Raw genomic sequence first — 23,675 nt, forward strand, 5'->3', positions numbered from 1 at the left:
ACTACAGGTTAAAAAATGACTTGTCTGCTGAAAACTATTACCAATGATATAGAATGAACTGAGACTGCTGGCCTTATCTACTATGTTTAATTTGAATAGAAATTGTTAAAAATTCTAGTCCGGCAGGTGCAATGAAAATGTATTTTACAATGATTATTTACTAAAAACATCAATACAATAACAAATGATTCTCTTGCCTAACATCAAAATTTATTTATGTTGTGTTTCTGTATGAAGTGTCAAAGGTAAATCATTACGTAGTCTCTGGGCCGCTGCAAGGCAGGCCTGGTAAAATGGAGCACAACACTGCCATAAGCTATCAATATTTCAGTTTGTAAAAGAGTTGAGTGAGGAAAAAAAGATGTATTAAACACTCTTATCAATATGTCACACACCCCCGCATTTCCCTTGCTCTCTCTCTCTCTCTCGCAAGCGAATGCTAAGCATGCTTAAGGGGCTGATGAAAGAAATAGATCACTTGCACTGGTTGCAGTGGCCCAGATAAAGGCCTCACGTGGCTGCCAGCATACTGTAATTAAGTATTGTCAATGTGATTAATCATATGTCTATAGAGGTGGAGTGCGGGAGGCTGCCAGTAATCACTGAGCTGAGGTGATGATAAAATGTTTCAGAGAGAAGGTCTGAAATCAAATCATTGTTGAAATATTCAACAGTTCACTGTAATATACACGAACATACCATCTGCATTTTTCATTCAGTGTAAAAACAGTCGGGGTAGAAAAACAAACTCTAGTCCTTGAATTGCTTGCAATATCACACACACACTCTCACACATACACACACCTGCTGTGCACCCCAAACTCAAGGTATGGTGCTGAGAAAGAAGGTAAACCATAGTTGCGATGTTGGAGTTTGTTATATTGGTTTTGGAGTATCTGATCTGCGTCCTGCTGTGTCGTTCCTACATTCTGGGCTGTACCCCACTGAGTATAGCAAAAAAAAAAACAGCTGCAGACAGCACGCCGCTACTTAATGAGCTGTCTAAACTGGTGTCCAACTCTGCAAAGATGAAATAGGTAGAGTGAAAGAAGAGCATCGCTGTTTGATATAAAGTTCACTTTTTTCGGGAGGATCAGTCAAAATGTTCCTCCAGTCTCTGCTCTTACTTTGTGATGTAATTTTGCATTCGGCTCAGTTAAAAATTCATGGATTTCAAGGATATATTTGTGCTAAATTCAGTATGTGTGAATGATCAATTTTCAAGCTGATTGAAAATTAATATTAATATGCAGGCCTGTTTTGCTTCTGTGTTTAATTCTAGGTGACAACTTCCACAAAAGAATCTATGGTACACTAAAGTTGGTTTAATTACAAAATGGGTTGTGCCATTGTCGTTGAGAGAAGGTTGTCCCAATTGTCCGTAGCTAAAAGAGAGTAACTGGGCCGTCAGATAAAAGCTCTGCATTGAAGCCTTTGATTCAAAGGTATGGGAAGATTGTAGGCCATTTTCATGTGCTGTATGTATGGAACAAAATGTTTAAGTTACAATATAAGGATAGCTCTCTTTGTCCTATGTCTGAACACAGTTATATATACACTGGTATTGGCAGAGATAGTGGGAGTGAATGGAGTTTGATAATTACATTGCCTGATGTATTGCTAAAGATAAAAATGTGTCTTATCAGATCAAGGAGGAAGAAAACAATGAAAGAGGGAATGACAGAAGTAATAAAATAAAAAAGGAATGATCAGAATGGAGGGGTGGAAGAAGCAAAAATAGATAATAAATATGCTAAAATAAGAATATATCCCTCTGAATTGTAGGGCAGTCAAACAGAAAGCCTCATTCAGGTGCCAGTACGTTGATTCTCCGCAAAGGTAAATTTCACTTTTCACCACCAAGTACGAAAGGCAATAATACAGCAGAGCAGAAAGTGTCCTCGGAGCACAGCAAATAATGCAGTCTGAATATCTCTTCTCCATGCAAACGACACAAGAAGAAGAAAAATCTGAATTTGAACAGGTAAGAGCTCAGCGACAGAGAGAAAAGGGAGAGGGGATGAAAGATGGACAGGAGAGGGGAATAATGTTGCTCTTGTGGAAATACTGTCTTCTAGTGGGTTTTCATATTACTCCAGCTGGCTTTTTTATTTCGCCGAGCCTTTTTATGCCTGTCATCATTCTTCTAAGCATTTGAAAAGGAGACTGAAGAATAGCCACTGGCTTGGTGCTGAGCTCGAGCAAGGCCAGAGAGGAGAACAAAAAACCCCACCGCCAATTTGATTATAATATCACACCTATTCAGAGAGTTAATGTGGCGTCTCAGATGTCAGGCTGCTCTCTTTCTCTTTCATACTGTTCTTTTCCGCTCCTCACTTATCACTCCCATTTCTCTTTCTTACTCCCAGCCTCTCCTTTCTCTTGTTTTTCGTGCCATGGATCAGCTCTTAAGCGAGGGGCTTTTGATGAAATCCTTTTATGGCAGCATGTGACTGAAATGTCACTCCTAGATGAGCTGTTTCTAAAAACAGGGCCTGTCATATCATTCGGTGCGCTCTTCTTCATTAGCTCTTCGGCGTGAAAGTTCGGTTTCACGCCGGCTTTCACAAACACAACCGCTCAATGAAATCCCTTGTGGCCTACAAGGTTTTTTTTTCTTACGAGTTACAGTTTGCAAAGAAAACAAGTTGGAATGAGCCGAGTGCTTTTCTTCAAGTGAAAGCATTGATTCTTCCAGTCTGACATGCATCTGAGGTTCTCCTTTAGTCCACAAATTCACCAACAGTTAGAGTCACTGTCAGTGGAAACCTGAATAAAGGTTGTGCTGCTTTTGCTTATTCGTCTATGTGAAAAGTAGACAATCTGACTGATAGAGTTGTTGATGGAGTCAGTATATTTACATGAATGTTAAAACTTGGATTTATTCTGATTGAAGAAAACATTTAAACGAAAGATCAAGCATCATACATCAACATCGGCATCCTTTGAGTTACCGATCAAGATTATGCATTTGCATGTTGGTTTACATGCATGTACTGTAGATGTTCCATCAGTCAAGCAATCTCATACATTTCCTCAATTGGCCTATTTCCCCTCATAAGAATATTAAACAACCACATGTATTCTGCAAACAACAACTTTATATGAATTCCTGTCATGCATATATACTGCATTATTTGCATTTTGTCTTTGTCAGATTGAAAATTAACATACTGACTGTCCCGTATTTTATATTCTTAGCATCACACTGTCTTTCATTTTGATACCACATTGCTTTTGTCTAATAACACCCTTAAGAGACCTGGAAAATAACTTTCTCTCGGTGGACTTCCAACAAGATAAATTGCTGCTTACAGAACTTTATTAAATGTTTTCTAACAAATTATATATGAGCTGAAAAATAAGCAGTCTAGCTGAGAGGAGGCTCTATCCGTCCACAGCGTGCCAGCAGAAGTTCTCTAACTCTGATGGAAAATTCCCCATTGGTGCAACTCTAGCACAGAGTGAATACAAATATATTTCTTTGGCCAGGTACTGCCAGGAGTTTATAATTGAGTTGAGACTCTGAAAATACTCATTAAGACATTGTCAGTCGCCAGAGGAGGCCACGCTCAATGTGTTTAGACACCACTGAGACTGCGGGCGTCCCAAAGCCCTGCTTGTCTCCAGCTGGAGGGCAAAAGTGTGCGTCGGGTGTGCAGGTGTGTTTGAATGTGTTTCAAAGCGCGTGCGTGTGTGTATTAGTGTGTGATTTTGTGTACACGTCTAATAAACTCACAGGTCTGTGGAGGACCATCTGCCTGATCGGTGTTTGATTGAGCAGGCATTGGTTGTGAGGGACACCGCTGTCACCCGCCATGTGTGACAAACTTTTGATAGAAACACCTGTTTATTGTCTGGGCCGTTCCACAGTCTCCTCTGTAGCAGCTGCTCAAATGGATAAGAGTTCAGAATAGGCCCCTATTTAGAATATAACGTCACCACAAGGGGCTTAGTGTCATGTTATGGAGGTAAAACACTAAGTAAAGTTGAAGTATACTACAATTTAAGATTTAGCAAAAAGCTAGAGCAACAGATAAACTAGATGATCGGTAATAATTTAGTTAAAAACAAATGAAACATTAGGATAAGTCATCTTGTCTCGTCGTTCGCGTACTAACTCCAATAAGTGGAACATACATTTACGACAAAGAGGTCATTACAAGCATGTCAAACTGTATTCTCTTATAATGAGCGATACAAGGTTTTATGTGATGATATATGCAACTTTTCACCAAGGATCTCATTTTTACACTGATGGCACATTTCCAGTCTTTGTAGTGGCCATGTTTGTCAAAGCCTTACATTGCTTCAAACCTTGTGACGTTCAATAGATAGTCTTTACTTGTGGGGAAGCTTCCACCGCCAAAGATGAGATAATCTTCCAATTGATTTGGAAATTAAAACGAGCCTAAATGTGTCTCATCATCGATCTCCTGATCTCCCACTGTGATGCAATCGATTTGAGCACTTATCTATTATGAGGAGAAGAATCACCAGACACACACACAGTTACACACACAGACACACACACGCACACACACACACAATTTCCAAGGCAGCCCGGTTTGACACTGAGCATAGCACAGCGTATTCTGTGTGTGCAGCTCCAAGGTGGTTCTGGGTCAGAGCTGTTTGGGCTGGATTCAGGGTTGAGATATGTGTGTGTCGGTTGGAATTAATAGCAAAACTGTTCTTCGCTGTATGCAGACATCAGACTTATCTCAAGGCTTTAGCACCTCTGAGTTTTGTGTGTGGGTGGAGATTTGCTCAAACAAAGCGTGTGTGCAGCTACTGTATCTGCAATTCAGGCTTAGAACTTACTGAAATCGTTTGCGTGCGTCAGTCCATCTGTCCATCCATGCCTCCCCCTCTCTCGCTCTCTCTCTCTCTCGCTCTCTCTCTCTCTCCCCCTCCCCCTCCCTCTTTTCCCATATTTCACCGTTCAGACTCTAAACTGAGAACTCTGATTAAATTGATGGCATTCGCTGATCAATCTCTTCACAAAATAGGGGCCGTATACTTTCCTATTTCCAAGTTTTGGGGATATCAAAGGCAGATGCTTGTATTTAATGGGGGAGACTGGACAGATGGGAAAGCCTCATTCCCAGTGAGCTGAACACTAGGAAACCCTGACGACCTCAGGGCTGGACGAGGCAGATTTTAATCATTTCAATGTGCCGCCCAGAAACTGGTTTATGCGGCCGCACAGCTCAACCCTGAATACTTGTAATTAAATATCCTGTTTTTGATGTGTGTTTCTGTGTGAAAGTGTTTATTCTCATTTTGTACCTGCGTGAGTGTGAATGGCCTCGATCTTTTATATTTTGTCTGAGGGGATGAGTTGCAGAGCTGCACACGCTGCACAGCCAAAGCATGAATATTGCAGAGGACAGCTCCAGCAGCGTTCTGACTGAGACAGATGGACGAAGTTTATTAAGCATGTGACTCTTCACACCTAATAGGATGGAAGAAAATATGAGTAAATGTTTGCCTCTACCTTCTGTTATTTATGAAGCAGTCACCATTTCTATTAGAGGTGAATTATTGCAACAAATAATCATTTCTGCTGTGTGATTATAGCAAATGTCATCCTCCTGCTGCATGTATATGTTCTCAATGTAGCTGGAGTCTTTGTAATTACAGCACAGTATCTATAATGTGGAGGATTGCACTCTGAACAGCTCTCAGCAGGTTTGACTTGCATTGGAATACACATCAGTTATATTTTTGTAAGTTTGGCCTTTTTATTCAACTTTATTGGATTTGTTTATCCCAGTCAGGGAAGAAAAATGTTTGAAGATTGAAGATTTTGGATGTAAGGGCACATTGAAAATCTGTAAGTCCCTTGATGTGGAGCTGTAAGCTTAAAGATTGTGTCGAGGAAAAATGCCTGTCTTTTCAGGCATTTCCTAGAAACTTTGATCTTTTATGCCCCAAAGCTTTGTGAAGGTTTTTTAAACCGGCTTTGAACCCTCAGGATTCTTTAGAATGGATGAGTGAAAAACAGTGTGTGTTATATATATTTTATCCTGCATTGCGTACCTTTAGGGACAATGCCCTTCCTCTTTTTCTCCTATCTGTCTTATTCATACTTCCATGTATAACTTGCATAATGTAGATCTCCGACCTTTCCCTGGAGGTGTTGCCTATGTATACAGGTGTGTGTGTGTGTGTGTGTGTGTGTGTGTGTGTGTGTGTGTGTGTGTGTGTGTGTGTGTGTGTGTGTGTGTGTGTGTGTGTGTGTGCGTGCGTGCGTGCGTGCGTGCGTGCGTGCGTGCGTGCGTGCGTGCGTGCGTGCGTGCGTGCGTGCGTGCGTGCGTGCGTGCGTGCGTGCGTGCGTGCGTGCGTGCGTGCGTGCGTGCGTGCGTGCGTGCGTGCGTGCGTGCGTGCGTGCGTGCGTGCGTGCGTGCGTGCGTGCGCGCGCGCGCGTGTGTGTGCGCGCGTGCGCGCGTGCATGCGTGTCTCCAGACAATCATCGAGTGGTGTGACCATTCTCATATGGATTTGTTGATCTATTTAGTTTTTCCCTGGTAGTTATATTTCCTTGACCAAACCAAGGGGTAAATACAACATGTATGACCTTGATCCTGCTTTCTATACTTTCATCTTGAGTGTCTTTTTGTTGGCGCGTTCAACTGTTTCTCTGTCTGTCGTTTCCCTTTCTAAAATGCTCTGTACCCCTCAATGTTTCTGGATCAAATGTTCTATTCCTAACAGGCATATAGCTTCATCCTCTGTGTCTGTCTTTGTTCTCCAGACTCTGCCAACCACAACCTACGAGTTGGAGATTGTGGCCAAGGACATGGCAGGAAGTGAGGTGGGCCTCACTGGAACAGCCACGGCGACTCTCACCATAACAGACAAGAATGACCATGCCCCTGAGTTCACACATCCACTGGTGAGAAAGCTTCCTGTTTTTCATTCTTTATTTTGTACATAGCTTCCATAGACTGAACCCACACCCAATACATTCGATGGACGATTGATTGATGGTTTGATACTTATGGAAGCACATTCAAAAGTCCACAATGTCAATATGTTAGAAGATTTTTTTAACAAGAATTGGAGAGGCGTTGTAGCTTGTTTGTGCAGTGGTGCAGCAGTGATTGAAAGTGAAAGTAGAAGGGGTTGTTGTTGCACGGCTCAAAACCGAGCTGAGAATATGCAATACGTTTACAACACATCTCCTGCCACATGTGAGCAAAAGATTTGAATGGCCTCACCTGTACTTGGACAGCTTATACGTGGCAATATAGTCTTCAGAGTTGTAATGGTTGAGGCAGAATAAAGCTTTTTACAATATTGAGGCTGATGCTTTCTGGAGGCTTTATCCAGCTCAGTGTGACCTTTAGCTTCCTCGTGAAAGAAGATTTCTGTTGCTGTCTTTTAAGTGAAAAGCTCAAGAGAATACCAGCGCTGAGCCAAGAGTCAGGTTTGATTCTCGCCTGCTGATGTCAATTTTACTGTACGTCTTTCTTTCTTTCTGTTTATTGATACTGATGCACATACATTCTCCCATTCTTGGTTGTTTTGGTTGTGAATAGATTTGCATACTCGTACATTTTAAGTCTTAAGTCTTCATCTTTTTCCCTTTTTTATATTTTACGACGCAAAGTCTAGGAACCTACCAGAAAATGCATCGTCAAGTAAAACTTTGATTGTGTGTGCGCCTGTGTGTAAAACACTGTATCTGTCACTTTGTGGTATCATTGTATCCAACTCATATGGGTGCGTAGGCAAGATAAACAGAATCTGTGAGTGAGAGTGGGAGTAAATGTGCTGTGATTCAGTGATGGCTTGTTTTGTCAGCAGTGTCTTAAGCCATTAGGGAAAAACTAAGAGAATAAACCAATCCCCACAAATGATCCTATAAAGGAGATTTTGTACATAAAAATAGTACAGCATCTGTTTTCTTTTCCTTTTCATCCCTGTTTCTTATCTCTGGAGGTTGGAAAACAAGTAAAGAAAGTAGTCCTGCAGAAGGAAGGTGCGGTCCTAACAATGAGTTGTGTGCTTCGTAATGGATACGCCTGCAGCTGTTGTCAGGTTTTGAGACACATCACACTTTGCCCCAACCCTAAACCTCCCCTGCAGCCCTCCCATGATGCATTGGGGTGTCAGGGGAGCTTGTAAGGCGTGCAGCTCAGACGTGAAATGTTACAGCTCAGAGGGCTCGGGAGGGCCAGCGCGAAGTACGCCACGTCCATGTAGCAGTTAATGTTCTCATTTCTCACTGGTAGGACATCCGTTTAACTGCGTGGAGAAATGGAGCCTTTAGAAAAACAAGTGTTTGAAGGCGCAAAGCCCTGTGTGTAAATCCTGCACACACGGCCTGCTTCTAACCCGCCTGTGAATCATCTATGACCTCACATATGACCTCCATAAAGACATGGTGTATGTGTGTGTGTGTCTGTGTTTGCCCGATGAGTGTCTGTGGGAGTGCACAGGCATTAATACTATAAATTATTCACCTAAATATCAAAGTCAGGCCGTATCTTTCCATAGAACTTTTCAAAACCACTTCCATTAGAAGAAATCTTACAGTCTGGGCAGAAGCGATAAAAGCTCCTCTTTAAGCTTGTGAGCAGAACTCACGCAGAGCGAAACACAGAGAAGGTGAGATGAGGGCAACAGAGAGAGAGAGAGAGCATAATGAAAGGGAGGGAAAAGAGAGCAAATGAGTGGGTTGGAAATGTTTCCCAGCTTTGATTCATTAAAGCCACTGTAGATAGATTTCTTGCGGTGATATTATGTTTGAAATCTTCATGTCGGGTGTGGTTTCTGTTCTCCTCATCTACCTGTCATGAGGAGCCATTCTTAGCTGCTAACAATCCTTTCATCAGACCTCCACTCTTATCCTGCATTCCGATCAGCCAGCAGGAATTCTGGTCTGCTTTTCCACCCCAATGAATCATTCCGCAACCGTCTGAATCAGCATCATTTCATCTACAAATGCCTGGCGGTCGCATGTTCTATAGCACTATTTGCTATTTAAAGTAAATAAAAGGCATTAATGTGTCCCTGTTTACTCATGTAACGTTTTCCTCACCAATATCCTTTAAATTGTTCACCTGTGAGAGCAACATTTGTCGTTTTACAAAGACTTGCTGTATGAATTGCTAAAAAGGAAGTAAAAGTCCAATTCATCCTTTAAATTTTGAAATGTTTGACTGAAAAATGTGAGGTGAAGTGGCAGTTCTTTTTGGCTCAGCAACTTTTTAAAGATAGATGATTCAGTATTTTTCACTATGGAAGTCTTGGTCACTGGAAAATGATTACATTTTGCTACTGAATCTGCTCCTGCTGGAGCTCGGCACCGACCTGATTGATTTTTATGCCGTTTTTATGAGGAGGGAAACCAAGGAAAATAGGATGTCTCCTCTGCTTTGAGAGAGAGCATGGATACATGGCTTAATGAATTTGATTTGCCAACAAAAGCGGAGGTTAGATTATCTGAATGCGTTTCCTCACAAGTGAACTAATTCCAATACATTTTGCACCGTGTGGGATTTGCTATAACACTTGGACACACACTTTCCCAGGGAACTTTACTGTGGATGGACAAATTGATGCTGGTATCATAACACAGACTGACACCGCCGTGTCCTCTGCTGCACGTTTTGTCCTTCTCCGTTTTTTTTTTGTCATCCTCATCCTCTTCCACACCACATCTTCCGATTCTATCATCAGTCTTTTCCTCTTCCACTCACCCCTCATCTCTCGCCACCTCTGCTAATTCTACGCCATGTCTGACTTGGTCTATTTCCTGCGCTCCTCATAACAAGGCCATGATGGACCTTGTCACCGCTGTCACTCAAACTCACTGACAGCCAGTCTCTGTGTGTTTTTTTTCTTCCGCTGATACATTTCGCGCGCTCCGTCTTCGCACCCGTCTGTCTCTCTGTCTGCCTCCCTCTCTCCTCAGTGATGACGGGAAGAATATGCTCGCCTGCCATCCATCTGTCCCGCTGATAAAGACGTTAGCTGTGATGGGTGTAGCAACAGGCGCGGGGCAGCAGGGCCCTGTCAGCGCTAGTCTGTCTTGGGAGAGATGGCTAACGGGTGTCAGGGATTAGGCCCGGGCTTGCATGATTGCTTCACTTGCTCACGATACACAACGCTTACCCTTGGTGATGTGCGAGTGTGGTCGGCCAGAACACAGAAAGGAACGGGAGAGGATTTGTGCACTGCATGTCGAGTTAGAGACACATTATGTGGGATGACTGTACCTATGTGTGTGTCTGTGTTAACTGTTGGATCGTGGCACAGGAGTACACTTTGTCCTTCAGGTACAATATTTGTTTCTGTTGGAAAATGAAACGCTCCCTCTGGTCCTCTCTTTATGAAGCCTTAATAAAGAAGGGGAACAATCTCAATAGACTCTGTTCAGGAAATCTTCATCTACATATGTGAAGGATGCGTTTGAAATATTAAACAGGAGAAATGTATTTATTCAGATGTGACGAACAATATTATGCCTTTTGACACTTATATACAGTATATAAGTATATATACTTACAGTATATTTGAGAGACTTTAGAAGCACGATAAAGAATTGTGTAAGAACACTTGAAACAGCAAGAGTTATGGTCCCACTAGAGTGAAGTGTTCTCTGAATAATGTCAACGTTTTAAAAATTCAAGGCCACAGAAGTTTTGAAATTTTTCGTTTCCAAAGCTTTCATGCTTTTCATCGTTTCCCTACAGTCCATACAAGCACTCTACGTTATTTATACTCAAATGAAATCAGTGGAAATAGCTAGTGGGTGAGAGCTTTATCCCCTCATCCCCAGTGTGCCCTTATTGATAGATTGATTGATTGATTGTCCTCAGTTCCTTCTTCTGTAGTGTCACTTCGCAGAACATGACATAACTGCATTGACAAATATGGGTGGTGGGAAGGGTAGAGAAGGGAAAATCCACTGCTGAATGTCAGATTCATCGAAACGTCTATCTTTGGAAACAGCCAGAGCAGAAAATAGGTTCAATTCAATGATGGCGACACAGGTAAGCTCATTAACTCTCCAGGCACACTCGCTGTATCCAGGATTAAAGCTATAGAGGGAAGTGTAAAAAGACGGAGGGGGTTTTGGGGCGAAGGGGGGGGGGGGGGGGGATTGCTGTGTATAGGAATGCGTGGGAAGATGAGCAGTCACATGCTCTTGTTTTCATTGCAGCTTCATGCCGCTACCGGGGAAACGGTGCCTTTCTACACATTTTGAACGCGCCTGCGCCGTGTCAGTTAAGCCGCTTCTGAAGGCAGATAAATGAAACACAAGTGGCTGCTTGAAAACCTTTTTAGCTCAGAGGGAAATCATTTAAATTTGACATTTACCTCGATCACTTTTACCTTGGTGTGTGCTTTTACAATTGCGCCCTGAACGGCTACATGGGTGCAATAAAATCTGAATCCATCATCCAGGGAGTTTTGAGATTTCAAGTGTTTTGTGAGGTTTTATGTCGCATCATTTTGCTAATTAAGTGTAAGTTATATACTTTTCTTGGCTAACGTGGAGATGGCCTTACTCTCTAAGGAGGAGAAACATGAAAAGGAAGTAGCTGACACTCAGGAAGACAAAACTTAAAATGCCTCTGTCGCAGCGCCTCTCTGCTGTGATGCAAATGGCACTCAGAAGCTAAACAGTCCTATCGGGGGAGGTTTAATGTAATGGGGCCCCTGTGTTGTGTGTCCCCTGTCAGAGAAAATCTTTGGGGCAGCGGGGATGTGTCACAAAGTACTTTCCATTTGGACAAATGAACAGCTGCGCAACTGTCTGTCTGGCTGCCTGTCAGCATCGCCCCAACCACCATCTATATTCATAACACATCCTGACAGACATCCACAAATGAAATAAGTTGATCTCCATCCTTCTCTGTATATTTGTGTGTGTTGCGCAGTCAAGATTTCATTTGTGTGGCCATTCGGTGTGTGTGTGTGCCCAGCCCTGTGCAATTGTGTGCATGTGTGTTTGTCTGTGACAGAAAGGAGATGATGGAAAGATTGATTTTTTTTACCAAACAGTTTTTCTCTAAAGGGCAAACCCTTAACACACCAGTTCCCTTTTAAAATACTTTAATATTAATGTTATCACCTCTATTAATATTTTATAGAATGCACATAAAATATGTAAGTTGAATGGCTGAACTGGTTCCAATTAACTGCTTTTAATTGTTAATCGACACCAAAGTTGGCTGACGTGTCATCAGTCCAGGCTTTGCCAATGGAGAGTGATGTGTTTAAGGGGTCAAATGTGACAGACAAATTAAAAATGAAGATCATAAGAGGGATGGTAGAGGCAGATAAGGGCAGAGTGCATGCTGCCAAACGCCTGTCTGGACAAACGGAGAGGGAGGGTTGTAGCCATAAAGAGCTCAACCATATCCCCATCTGATTTCACACATGAATGATCAATACCCATCCTCCAAGCTTAAATGGGTGAAATACAGCAGTTCCATGCATGATACCTCTTTCTCAATCTACAGTATTTTCACAGACATCCAATCACGCATCACAGCACGTGTGAATTTCGAGGCAGTTTACCTCCACTGAGATGCGTGGTGGGCTGCCTCATCAGCTTCATAAACCTTTACGATGTTCACTATATTTAAAGACAGTGTCACTTGGATATATGAAATGTCATGTTAAATGGGCTGTACTTATATAGGGCTCTTATCCAAAGCACTTTAAATTAACCTCACGCTCACACACTGACGGCAGGGACAGACCATGCAAGGAGACAACCTGCACATGAGGAGCAGTTAGAGGTTCGGTGTCTTGCTCAACAGCACCTCGTCAGGCTCTCTAGGAAGAACCCAGAGTCGAACCATGCAGGAACATTCTAATCCCTAGGCAACCAGTCTACCACCCTGAGCAATGCTGCACCGTATGTCGTGTTACCGTGCTTGTGTTGGCATTTTCAGATAAATTAAAAACAGTGATATGTGCATCTACGTATGTAAATGATGTGTAGTGTAACTCCAAAACTTACACCACACATCCTACAGTGCAACTACCTTACATCACTTCAAAGAGCATTCGCTATCTAAAGTAATGCCGACCCTACAAAGGTCAAACTGTTTATTAAAAGCTGTGCACCCCTGAAATGAAAGCATGTATTAATAGCTGAAGGTATTTCGACTCTAGCCTTCAAGCCTGATCGGATGGGATTGATTTTAAACTTAATTCATTTCCTTGCATTTCCCTCTTCACCCTTTGCTCTTGTTCTCCCTCTTTGTGAAGTCGCTATCCTTTCACTTGAAGGTCACAGATCAGAGTACAGCGGTGAGGATAAAAGAAAAAAATAGGTCTGGGTCAATGGTTTGTAACCAGCAAACAATGCCAGCTGGCACTGAAAGTCAAATAAAAAGCCTGTATAAGGAATAAGAGGCAATTTCCATAGTAGTGTTAATGAGGCAGAGTGCATTTAGTGTTACTCTATAAAGCTGACAGATGTGTACACTTTTCTAAGGTTTCATATCTTTTTTTGGAGCCCTTTGCCAAAATGTGTCTTTCCTTGGACCCCATCTGTTGGAGAAGCACAGTGAGTGTTGTTGAGAGTGGGAAGATGAAAGTTTTCGTGGAATTACTTTGCGTTTTCAGAACTCAAGCAGATGTTTTCTTTTGGCCTGCAGATGTTTACTATTTTAGATCCACTTAACAAGAAAATGAGGCAATGTTCACATTTATTACACCCCCAAAATGGAGCGAGTCAAGTTTTGTCTTGCAGCATTTATTTATTTGTGTATTTATTTATAGTGGAATGTTTGTTAATTATCATTAATAACGCAAAATCATCACTGTACATGTGGTAGACTTACCTAAACACAATGCTATAACTAAATCCAAAGACTGTTGTCCACTTGCCACCACTGCAGACACACAAATACACTTCCATGTAAGTAGCACCTTGGTTGTGTGTCTCTAAGGAGTTCCATTCCTTTTTCACCAAGGTGAAGGTTAGTTTTTATTTTTGGTGACCTCCATCACTTTGGTTTGTATTTAATTTAGTTGTAGCTTTAGAAACGAAAGGGAGGCCAGAAAACCTCCAACATCAGTATGAATAGTGCCAAAGATTTATTAAACATTCAAAGCCATGATACATAGGAATAGAATATGCACTCCGAACACAAAACGTTGCTTAACAGCCTGCCATGAAAACACACATCTGATCATTACACCCTGCTGGGGAAGCCTGACTGCTGCAGGTGAAAGGAGGCGGTGCTGTCTCGACCTTGCTTCTTAAGATTGCACTGACAGTTTCTTCTGTGGTTTTCCTTTGTTTTTGCAGTTGCAGCATTTCTGTCAAACAGTTGGAAATTATGCATATGTAGCTGGTGAAACATGGACAGCTTTAGAGCATGAAATGTAGGTTTAATCCACTGATTATACAGGTCCATCTACCAGTGGAAGTGGCATAAAGTGCGGGTTGTTTTTATTCGATGTGCTGATAATTAATTTAGCATGGGGCAGTGGAGTTTTTACAGATGCACAACTTAATAAGTCATTCCTGTTCTCATAATGTGCCTGTGGCTTAGGAAAAGCTGCTTAAATGCACATACCTGAGTTGTCTCCTCTCTGAACATCAAGCCTACGGCCATACTCATCATACTACCAGTAGGTTTTAGCATGATTTGTTAGTAACCGTTGCCATCAGCATCACTGCAAACTTCATCTTGGCTTGCAAGTGAGCAGAAAGTGATATTGAGACAAGATTTAGTTCCACTGCTTGTTCCTCATTTTACCTGGGAGGACTTACTGCCCTCGTTTGGACCTATTCAGGCAATCAGCAACCTGAAGGCCATTTATTGTCAGTGAGAGATAAGAGGCTGAGTGGGCAGCCTCTGACAGGTAAACAGATTGGATAATAAGCTGAGTGTCACATAGGTACGCTTAAGTGTTTCGGCAACAAAGTGACAGTTGTGATTTTGCATGCAGAAACATTTCATCTAACTGTGATTAGCTTGTATTATTGACTGCATTGGTGGCTGCGGTATTCTTACAAGGGTGGGAGTATAAGCCAAGCATCGCCCAATCTGCCATTTTCTGTGTCAGCCTTCCCAGCTGTGGTATGATTGTTCATGTGTGCACATGGGAGAGGTCATGCTTGCCCGCAGGTGGCATGTGAGTTACAGTATTATATCATAAACACAAACAAATATAACATATCATCATTACCATCATAGCTTTAGAGTAACAATTTGGAATAACAAAATCAAGTTGATAGCTGACAAAATGACACTTTGACTTCATTCATTTCTTTTTCTTTTACCTTTTTGTTTACCTCAGATCGATGCATCACCCAATTATTTTTGGCAGCCTGTCATTACCCCCAAGATTTATGAGAGGGATCAGGGAAAAAGTGGGGAATAAAAGCAGATGGGAAACAGAAAATCGATGCCCCACTACGGTTTTATTCCTTTGCATCTTAAATGTCTGAAGTGCATGAATCTATGATTTATGGACGCTGCCTACTCTGTTTGTCTCCATGCGAGAGTGTCTCTCTCTCTCTCGTTCGCTCGCTCTCTCCCCCTCTCTCTCTGTCTTTCATTCTCTGTCTGTGTGTGCGTGTGCGTGTTGTACCCAAGCCCCAAGGATACAGAGAGGATGTGTGGCTTTATTTTTCTGTTACCCCACACTGGATTGAATAGATGACCACATGACCAGGCTCATGTGGTCATCTATTCTGAGAGTGGAGGGAGCAAGAGCCACTACTGTAATTGGTCCACCGTCTGGGCTGGGTGTACCAGAGAGAAGAGAAGAAACACCCAACAAACATATGCGCACATACATGCGCACACACACGCGCACATACAGAGAGAGAGAGAGAGAGAGAGCAAAGCTAACTTGGAGCCAAACCTGTTTTTTCTTCTTCTTACCATCTCTTCTCTCTCCCTCCTTCCCTCTCTCACTCTATCTCTCTCTCTCTCTCTCTCTCTCGTTCCCTCTCTCTCACTTAATGTGTTAAAGTCATTTCAGGCCAGCAGCCCTGCCTAGCAGTTATTTATTTCCTTCTAGTCTTTCAGGTTACTGGTTGCTTTGTGCTCCAGGTGGAATTGGGGTCTTATCAGTGGTGGGGCAGGGGCCCAGTGGCCACATCACACAGAACACAGCATTTCCTCCAACCGCATGACTGCCCCACATGATTAAACCCAATCTGACTGGCCATTGGGTTGTGTGTGTGTGTGTGTGTGTGTGTGTGTGTGTGTGTGTGTGTGTGTGTGTGTGTGTGTGTGTGTGTGTGTGTGTGTGTGTGTGTGTGTGTGTGTGTGTGTGTGTGTGTGTTGCTTGCAAAGGTTCCATTTGAATGTTTCTTATGTGCAGCTTATAGTATGTTGGAAGGTGTTGAGTGTGGCTTGGCAATTTGTGAGTGAAGTACTTTTGTCTATGTGTTTATGCAGGTAACATGAGTTTCCCTTCAAAATGTTAAGTCTGATTTATTTTCAATAAGGTCTGGTGAATGGTTTGCATGGACACCATCCAAACTAACTGTCTGTGTGTCATGGTTGTCATAGCTTTGTGACAACCGTTCCAAACTAAAAAGTACAAAGATGAATTAGATTGAGTAAAGCGGGCATAGTTCCCTGTTCAGTCATCCACCACCCACCCACCCACCCACCCACCCTCAGTGGTGCATTTGCACCACTGCCAACACCATCAATGGGCGCACAACTGCTATGGCTGGACAATATGAACGCAATTTTGTATTCCCTGGCTGTTGAGTGACTGTCCGTAAGCATGTATCAGGCTTAAGGTAATTGGTAATTGCTGAGCCCTGAGTGGTTAGAGCTTCCGCTTGGGAACCGGAGGGTTGCCGGTTCGAGCCCCTGCCGAGGCGCCCCTGAGCAAGGCACCGAACCCTCAATTGCTCCCCCCTCTGCGAAGGGTGGTAATGTAAGTCGCTTTGGATAAAAGCGTCTGCCAAATGATCGTAATGTAATGTAATGTAATGTAATGTAATAAAGTCAAGTTCCAGTGCATTCTAGCTGCTATCATTAAAGAATGTATTGGCATTTTTTGTGTTTTGGATAATCTGTCTCTATGTGACAATAAAGACTGGTAGGCTACTGGAACCTGACCACCTTAATTTTCCAAATCCTTTTGTACTTTTGCTGTAGCCTTGCAGGACAATAGATAAAACACAAAACCTCCCTCAGTATGTTCTCTTTCCATCCACTGCCTCCTAAATTACTGTGAATGGCTTGAAGCACTTTTTAAACAAGCTTTGGCTGAATGGAAAAGGCTGGAAAGAAAGGAGAGAAGAAAAAAATCAATGTTTGTCTCTCTTTAGATAAATGCATGAGGCTGAAGCTGCGTTAGGCGGCAAGAGGGTAATCTGTGAAACAACAATACCGTGGGCTGACAGAAGATGCAGTAATCTAGGCTGGACCAGTGCTATCCTTAAACAGGGTGTTCTGTGTCTAAAAGATTACACTGTAAGCTCTGACACAGTAATGGCCTGACACACAAACACACACACACACACACACACAACTTCTGGCTGCCTTGAGCTTCTGCAAGGACAGTCTTGTACTCTTTATTGAGAGGCATGCTGCCAGAACGCAGCCATGATAGGAATGTGATTGAGGACGGCTGGCAGTAGCAGGCACAGAGGTGGGCAGTGATTGACAATGAAAAATAAATGAAAAGTATTGTCAAGATTGAATGATGAGGGACATAAATTGTGTGTATTCTGTAATGTGTACTGGTGCCTGCTATAACTCTTTGTTAGTTTTTGCCTGAATCAATATAACTGCAATTGCTTGTTTTCGATCCAACTTGGCTATCTAATTGTTCAAGGAGCACAGGTTGCCTGGTTGTGTCTTTTTGTATTTAATGTACCTGAGCACATTCTTTAATTCATTGGCCTCATTTGGCCCCATTTTTAGTTATTTTTTTACTATTTCCCTCTTGATTTATTTATAATTCATTTTCTCAGCCAAATATTCCACTGGTATACAAATATATTCTACAAATGTGTTTTCTAACACTTTCGCAGTATATTGTGCTTAGTATATTATAGGTTTGATTTAAGTTACGGTTTCTTATATTGAAATATTACTTTGGTTATGTTTGGTTTCTGATAAAGAAATGTGTTCTAAATGTAAATGGTAGCTCAGGGCTGTACTGACAGGCTGTCAGATGTACTGTTCTTTAGTTCGAGATAGAAATAGAGAGTACTTTGTGATATGACCCTGCTGAGGTATACAAAGGAGCCCTTTCTAAACCTTCCATTGAGAATCGTTGTTGTTGTAAAGAACTGCTCTTGGAACAGATAATTATTTAGTCCCATTTTGTTAGGTTATGACTTTTATCAGGAGGTGCGGTGCTGCAGGTCAGTGTTGGTTGTTCCTACCTGGTTGGATCTAATTTGGGCACGTTTATCATCCTGGAACTGATATCATGTTACCCATCATTCTGAGACCTTTCCAATGACATGTAACATCAGTATAGAGTATCCTTGAATTCATAAAATACAATGTTGATACAGTTACTGAACTCCAGTTGACCCCCAGAGTGGCCCCAGCCTGAGGAGAGTTTCACTAAAACAAACCTGAGATAACTGAATCACATAACGGTTCAGCTAAACAAGAGATCAAGGGACACAATCATCTCTCTCCAAGAATGGTGTGTTGGATAAACCCAGTGACACTGTACACCACAAGCAAACCTTGATGAGCCATAAAACCAGCCATGGAGAAACACACTTTACAGTTTCTGCCAGTCTCACATTGTTATCTGGATTCAGTAGGCGTTGTGGTCGAATCTCAGTGGGTTGGCCATTACACTATCAAAGTGTTTCTTCTTGCTCTATTGGCAAGCGTTATCAGTTTTTAGAAAATACCAATACTTTTTCAGGTGTTCAGTCACATCACATTGATTAAGTCGAGCCAAAGGGCCACAGTTTCTCCAGTCTGTTTACAGTCAGTTATACTCGGTCACTAATGTTGATTTTTATCTTTCTTTGTGAAAATCTGTCTCCCCTAATAGTTTGAAGCCAATGTGGATGAGGGTTCGACGGGTGTGGTGGTCAACCTGACAGTGGACGACAGAGATGAGCCCACCACGGGGGCATGGAGAGCCATCTACTCCATCATCAACGGAGACCCAACAATGAGCTTTGAGATCCATACCAACCCTGACAATAATGAAGGAATGCTGTCTGTTGTCAAGGTAAACCCTTAAAGAAGTGAAGTGAAGGGATTAAGGGAACACCGAGTGAGTTAAACTTCAGGGATACAGCAGTAGCCTGCTGGAGGTCATTTTGTAGGGCTCTGGCAGTGCTCCTACAGTTCCTCCTCGCACAAAGGAGCAGACACCGGTCCTGCTGCTGGGTTGATAAACTTCTTCGGCCCTGTCCAGCTCCCATTAAGAAACATCCGATCTCCTGGTATCTCCTCCATGCTCTTAAGACTGCACAACAAACCATCTTGCGCACGTATTGATGTGGCATCCTGGTGGAGCTGTACTACCTGTGCAACCTGATTGGGCTGCAGGTATCGCCTCATGCTACCAGGAGTGACAAGGACACTGGCAGAACACAATACTAAAGAAGAATCAGTCAGGATTGATGAGGAGATTGCAGTGGTCTGTGGCCACCACCTACAGACCATTCCCTTTTTGGGAGTTGTTTTGCTTTTGACTCTGCATTGCTCCTGTACCAGAGCAAGTGAAGTTGATTGACAACCCCTGTGTTTCCTAAATGGACGGATTGATATCCCTGAAGTTGAACTGACTTGGTGTGATACTGTGATGAAGTTTTTCCTTAATTTTTGTGAGCAGTGTATAATAGAACACCCTCTATAATTCAGGTGGTGGCTTACATTTTCAACATTTTCATGGTGTCATGATCTATACACTGAATAACCAGTAATAAATGATCTCTCTCACTTCCCTCTCCCAGCCTCTGGACTATGAGGCCACAGATTTTCACACACTGCTGATCAAAGTTGAGAACGAGGACCCGCTGGTACCCGACGTAGGATACGGCCCCAGCTCCACTGCCACTGTCCACGTTACAGTCCTGGACATGAACGAGGGCCCTGTTTTTTCCCCAGACCCCCTGAGAGTCACCAGGATGGAAAATATTCCCGTGGGCAGCTTTGTGGCCTCGCTCAACGCCACAGACCCAGATATACTACAGATACAGAGCATCAGGTAAGGGCTTGAAGGAATGAAGACTAGGTCACATTTCATGGGATGATAGTCGCTTGACTTGTATGCGCCATTTAGGAGGATCTAACACACAGGGCTGATAAATGCATGCATCCAATGAGACCAGACTTAGCCAATCAGTAAGCACCACTGACAAAACACTGAGGGAAACGTTGTTTATGCGCAACTCAAAGCGAAGCCTTTGCTTTGTTTCCCTTCAGCTTGTGTCTGTGTGGGCCGCTGTCATTGCTGGCCGCCATTGATATTTATCCTGTTAGATATCGCCATGGCATCTGCAATGGTTTAGCACATCTCTCAGATTGTGTTTTTCAACAATTGGCACACAGCAAGCCTTTGATCTGGTGCTTATATTGGTGATATCAAAAAACTCACCAAGTGAGAAATCAGGGCTAAAAGACAAGTGCATTCTGAACAGGCTTTATTGAAAAAGTAACCCTGGAAAAGGAGAGGGAGCTTGTTTGTGCTGTTTTGTAGTGGGTGATTGTTTGGGTTGTTATAGCTCTCAGCTCAGAAGAGTCAGTATTTTTATTTTATTCAGTTTGACTTGGTTCAGCTCAGCCACTTGGTTGAGCATCATTTGCTAAAGGGACTCTTTGGGCGAGCACACTGTCAGGACCCAATACTATATCCTTTTAGAATATTAAAATTTTCTACACAGAGACTTTAACACCGGGACTGTCCTGCTTAACGTCATCCTAAAAGAAAGCAACTGGAGACAGAATTGAAACCTCGCTATCTTAATGGAGGTCTTATCCTCTTGTCGTAATAAAAAATGTCAACTCATCACTGGGCAGAATCTACCTCGTAGACGTCCATTCACCTCCATGGTGTCGAGACTCAGATTTACGACACCTTTGCAGACATCCCTGAATCATCTCCAGAAATGATCTAAGAGTTGGTGTCACTTAGCTCTGATGAATAGGAAATTCAGACCGCTTGATAATTTCATTACCGTGGCCGCCTATTTTTTGAGTAATTAATTATTTTCTACCTTTCCATCATTCACAGTTGCTCATTTATATTTCCATTACATCTTGATGGTTAATTCTGCTACACATTCATTTATTATTCCATTCATTCAGTCAGTTGTTATTCAATTTACTTAATTGAGTAATAAACATTCATGTATTAGTAATTGTCTCTGTAAATTTCTTTAAAGCAGAGTGCAAAAGCGTCAATGGGAACAAAGAATTCACTGCTTCTGATATGAGATTGATTTGAATACGTTGATTGAAATTAATGAGAATAAGGAATGGGAGCCGGTGCCCCAACCAGTGCAAACATGGAAAGAACACCTTTCTTCTCCTACATCATCAAGTTGTATTTGACACAATTCCATTTTAGTTCTGTTCAGTGCCTGCACCATAATTTGGCTCCCTCTCGAGAATGAAGGTGTCGCCTGCCAGTTCAGTCTGCCATCACCAGCTTTCAGACATCTTACTCTGTCAACTCCAAAAACCTGTTTCAGAGACACTTGCACTTTCTTTTATCCCTCTTGTTTGTTTCAACCTGGTTTTTACTCATTTCATCTTCTTGTGATTTCCTTTTTTCGGTCACTTTATCCAGTGGTCCCTTTCTCTGTCAGGCTGCTATATCTTCGTAAGCAGGTGAACAATATTGCTCTGACAATATGCCCTTAACTGGCACGGGTCAAACAATTCACCTAAGTTAACTCACACGTCACAGAGTAGGTCAGCTTATTAACTTTAACTGTGTTACAGGAAACCCTTCTCTTAAATATTACTAGCACCATTACAGGAAGGCTATTAGTTCCGCAGTGTTACACTGAATTACGCCTTTAGCTGCCAGAAGAGCCCCTCTGTGTGTACTACACTTTCTTTTACACGATAGAAGACTAATCATTGCGTTTATTGGCTTTCAGGCCTAATTTATTCTCAATTTATATTTCCCTTTTTCTGCACCCCTGGTGATATATATATAATGTAAAAATACTGTTAAGTAAACACACAGGGATAATAATGACCTCAGGAAATAAAAGGCAATAGATCATGACTTTCTTGCTCAAATTATTGATGCTGGTTTATGTGCGCTAAAATGTACTCGGTGTCAGATGGCTCCATAATGTGGAACTGTTTTACTGAATGTTGTGTAGGAGTCAGGAGCTTTGACAAGTGACTGCCTAAGACTATTACAAACCTGACACAGAACACAAACCACGCTCTGCTCATTGAGCCTACTATGCCAGATATTTGCTAGATTTCTCGTCTCTGGCTGTCGTTTACTGTCATCTTTGGCCAAACGCTTCAGCCGAGGTTAAGACGATATAACACCAGAGATCCGTAAAGCACTGAGCTGCTCAATGACACAGCCTATTCAGTAACCTTCTGTGCGATGAAGTTGTTGGCAGAAAGCATCAGTGGGCATATTAAAAGCAGCAGATACAAATATAAGCAAATGGAATTTTAACAGATGAGCGTGTAAGGGAGCAATGATGACCTGAGCGGCGACCGTGATGAATGAATGTGACGTAGCGTACTCCGACAGAGGGATGACATTGAACGGCTAAATCAGTGACGGACGTGAACCATGAGGCTTATTTTGTTTCCTTTGGAGGTTGGTTACATTAGAAATAATAGGGCACAAAAGGGCTCGGCTATAGTTGAAATGAAAAGAGTCCAGTGAAACTGGAAACTGAAGTAGAAAACTTTTTGTTTTCTGTTCTACATTCAGACTGAGCTTCAATTTATCTGGTTGTCCTTCAGCAGCAATTCTTCCCCACTAATCAATTTATCATATCTGCTGCTGCTAAATGGCTCTACAATAGAAAAATAGTCCCTCTGAAAGGTCTTGAACCAAGGTCAGGGCCATGTTCTCATTGAACCACAAGAGGGCACATTCTGGATAAGAGAGGTTCAATTTATGTTTTTTGTTCATTCTATGTGGATATATGTATACTATAGACCATAGACTATTAAACTAAAGCCGTCTGCTATGAGTCGTCACGAAGAACACAGCAAGCTGAAACATATTCAATCTTTCCTTCTGCTTTTGACGTTTCTCCCCCCTCTTATCCTTGGAGAGCATTTCTGTATTTGGGCCCTTTTCCAAGACATAGGATTACAGTGTTGTGGATTGCTATGCTGAGCCAGAAACTCTTGAAATCTGAAGCACGGATGTAAGAAACCTTGTTCCAGGTTTTACTCAGCAGATAACTCAGTAAATTCCCCCTCTTGGAACCATCCCATTGCCTCTGTTCTTGGTTTTCTTTTCTGCTCTTTTTTCAATTGATAGTGATGTCAACTATGGACATCTCAAGGACATTGTGATGGACATATACTGAGCAAGCAGAGACGCTATGCCATAGTGACTATGGCAATGAATGAGGAGATTCATTACAAAATGGCAGAAGAAGCCAGAACGAAGCAAGTTCACTAAAATATCTGTATCTTATGTTTTCGGATAATTTCTGTCTGTAGGTCGGTGATATTATTACTTTGTCATTTTGAGACTTTGGCATGCATTTACCAGGCTGTGGACAA

At 42.3% G+C, this 23,675-nt stretch overlaps 1 protein-coding gene across 1 annotated transcript in view; it reads left to right on the top strand.

Annotated features, from left to right (window-relative positions):
• cdh13 (cadherin 13, H-cadherin (heart)) overlaps nt 1–23,675 on the top strand; it is a 220,585-nt gene that overhangs the window by 164,401 nt on the left and 32,509 nt on the right. Inside the window, exons 13-15 of the mRNA XM_076142035.1 lie at nt 6,761–6,901; nt 18,991–19,173; nt 19,904–20,157. Coding sequence (XP_075998150.1) covers nt 6,761–6,901; nt 18,991–19,173; nt 19,904–20,157 — 578 coding nt within the window. The remainder of the gene's footprint in view (nt 1–6,760; nt 6,902–18,990; nt 19,174–19,903; nt 20,158–23,675) is intronic.

This window comes from Genypterus blacodes, unplaced genomic scaffold (assembly GCF_046128005.1).
Source record: "Genypterus blacodes isolate CSIRO-AG114 ecotype Tasmania unplaced genomic scaffold, CSIRO-AGI_Gbla_v1 ptg000021l_1, whole genome shotgun sequence".
In the NCBI taxonomy this organism is placed as follows: Eukaryota; Metazoa; Chordata; class Actinopteri; order Ophidiiformes; family Ophidiidae; genus Genypterus; species Genypterus blacodes.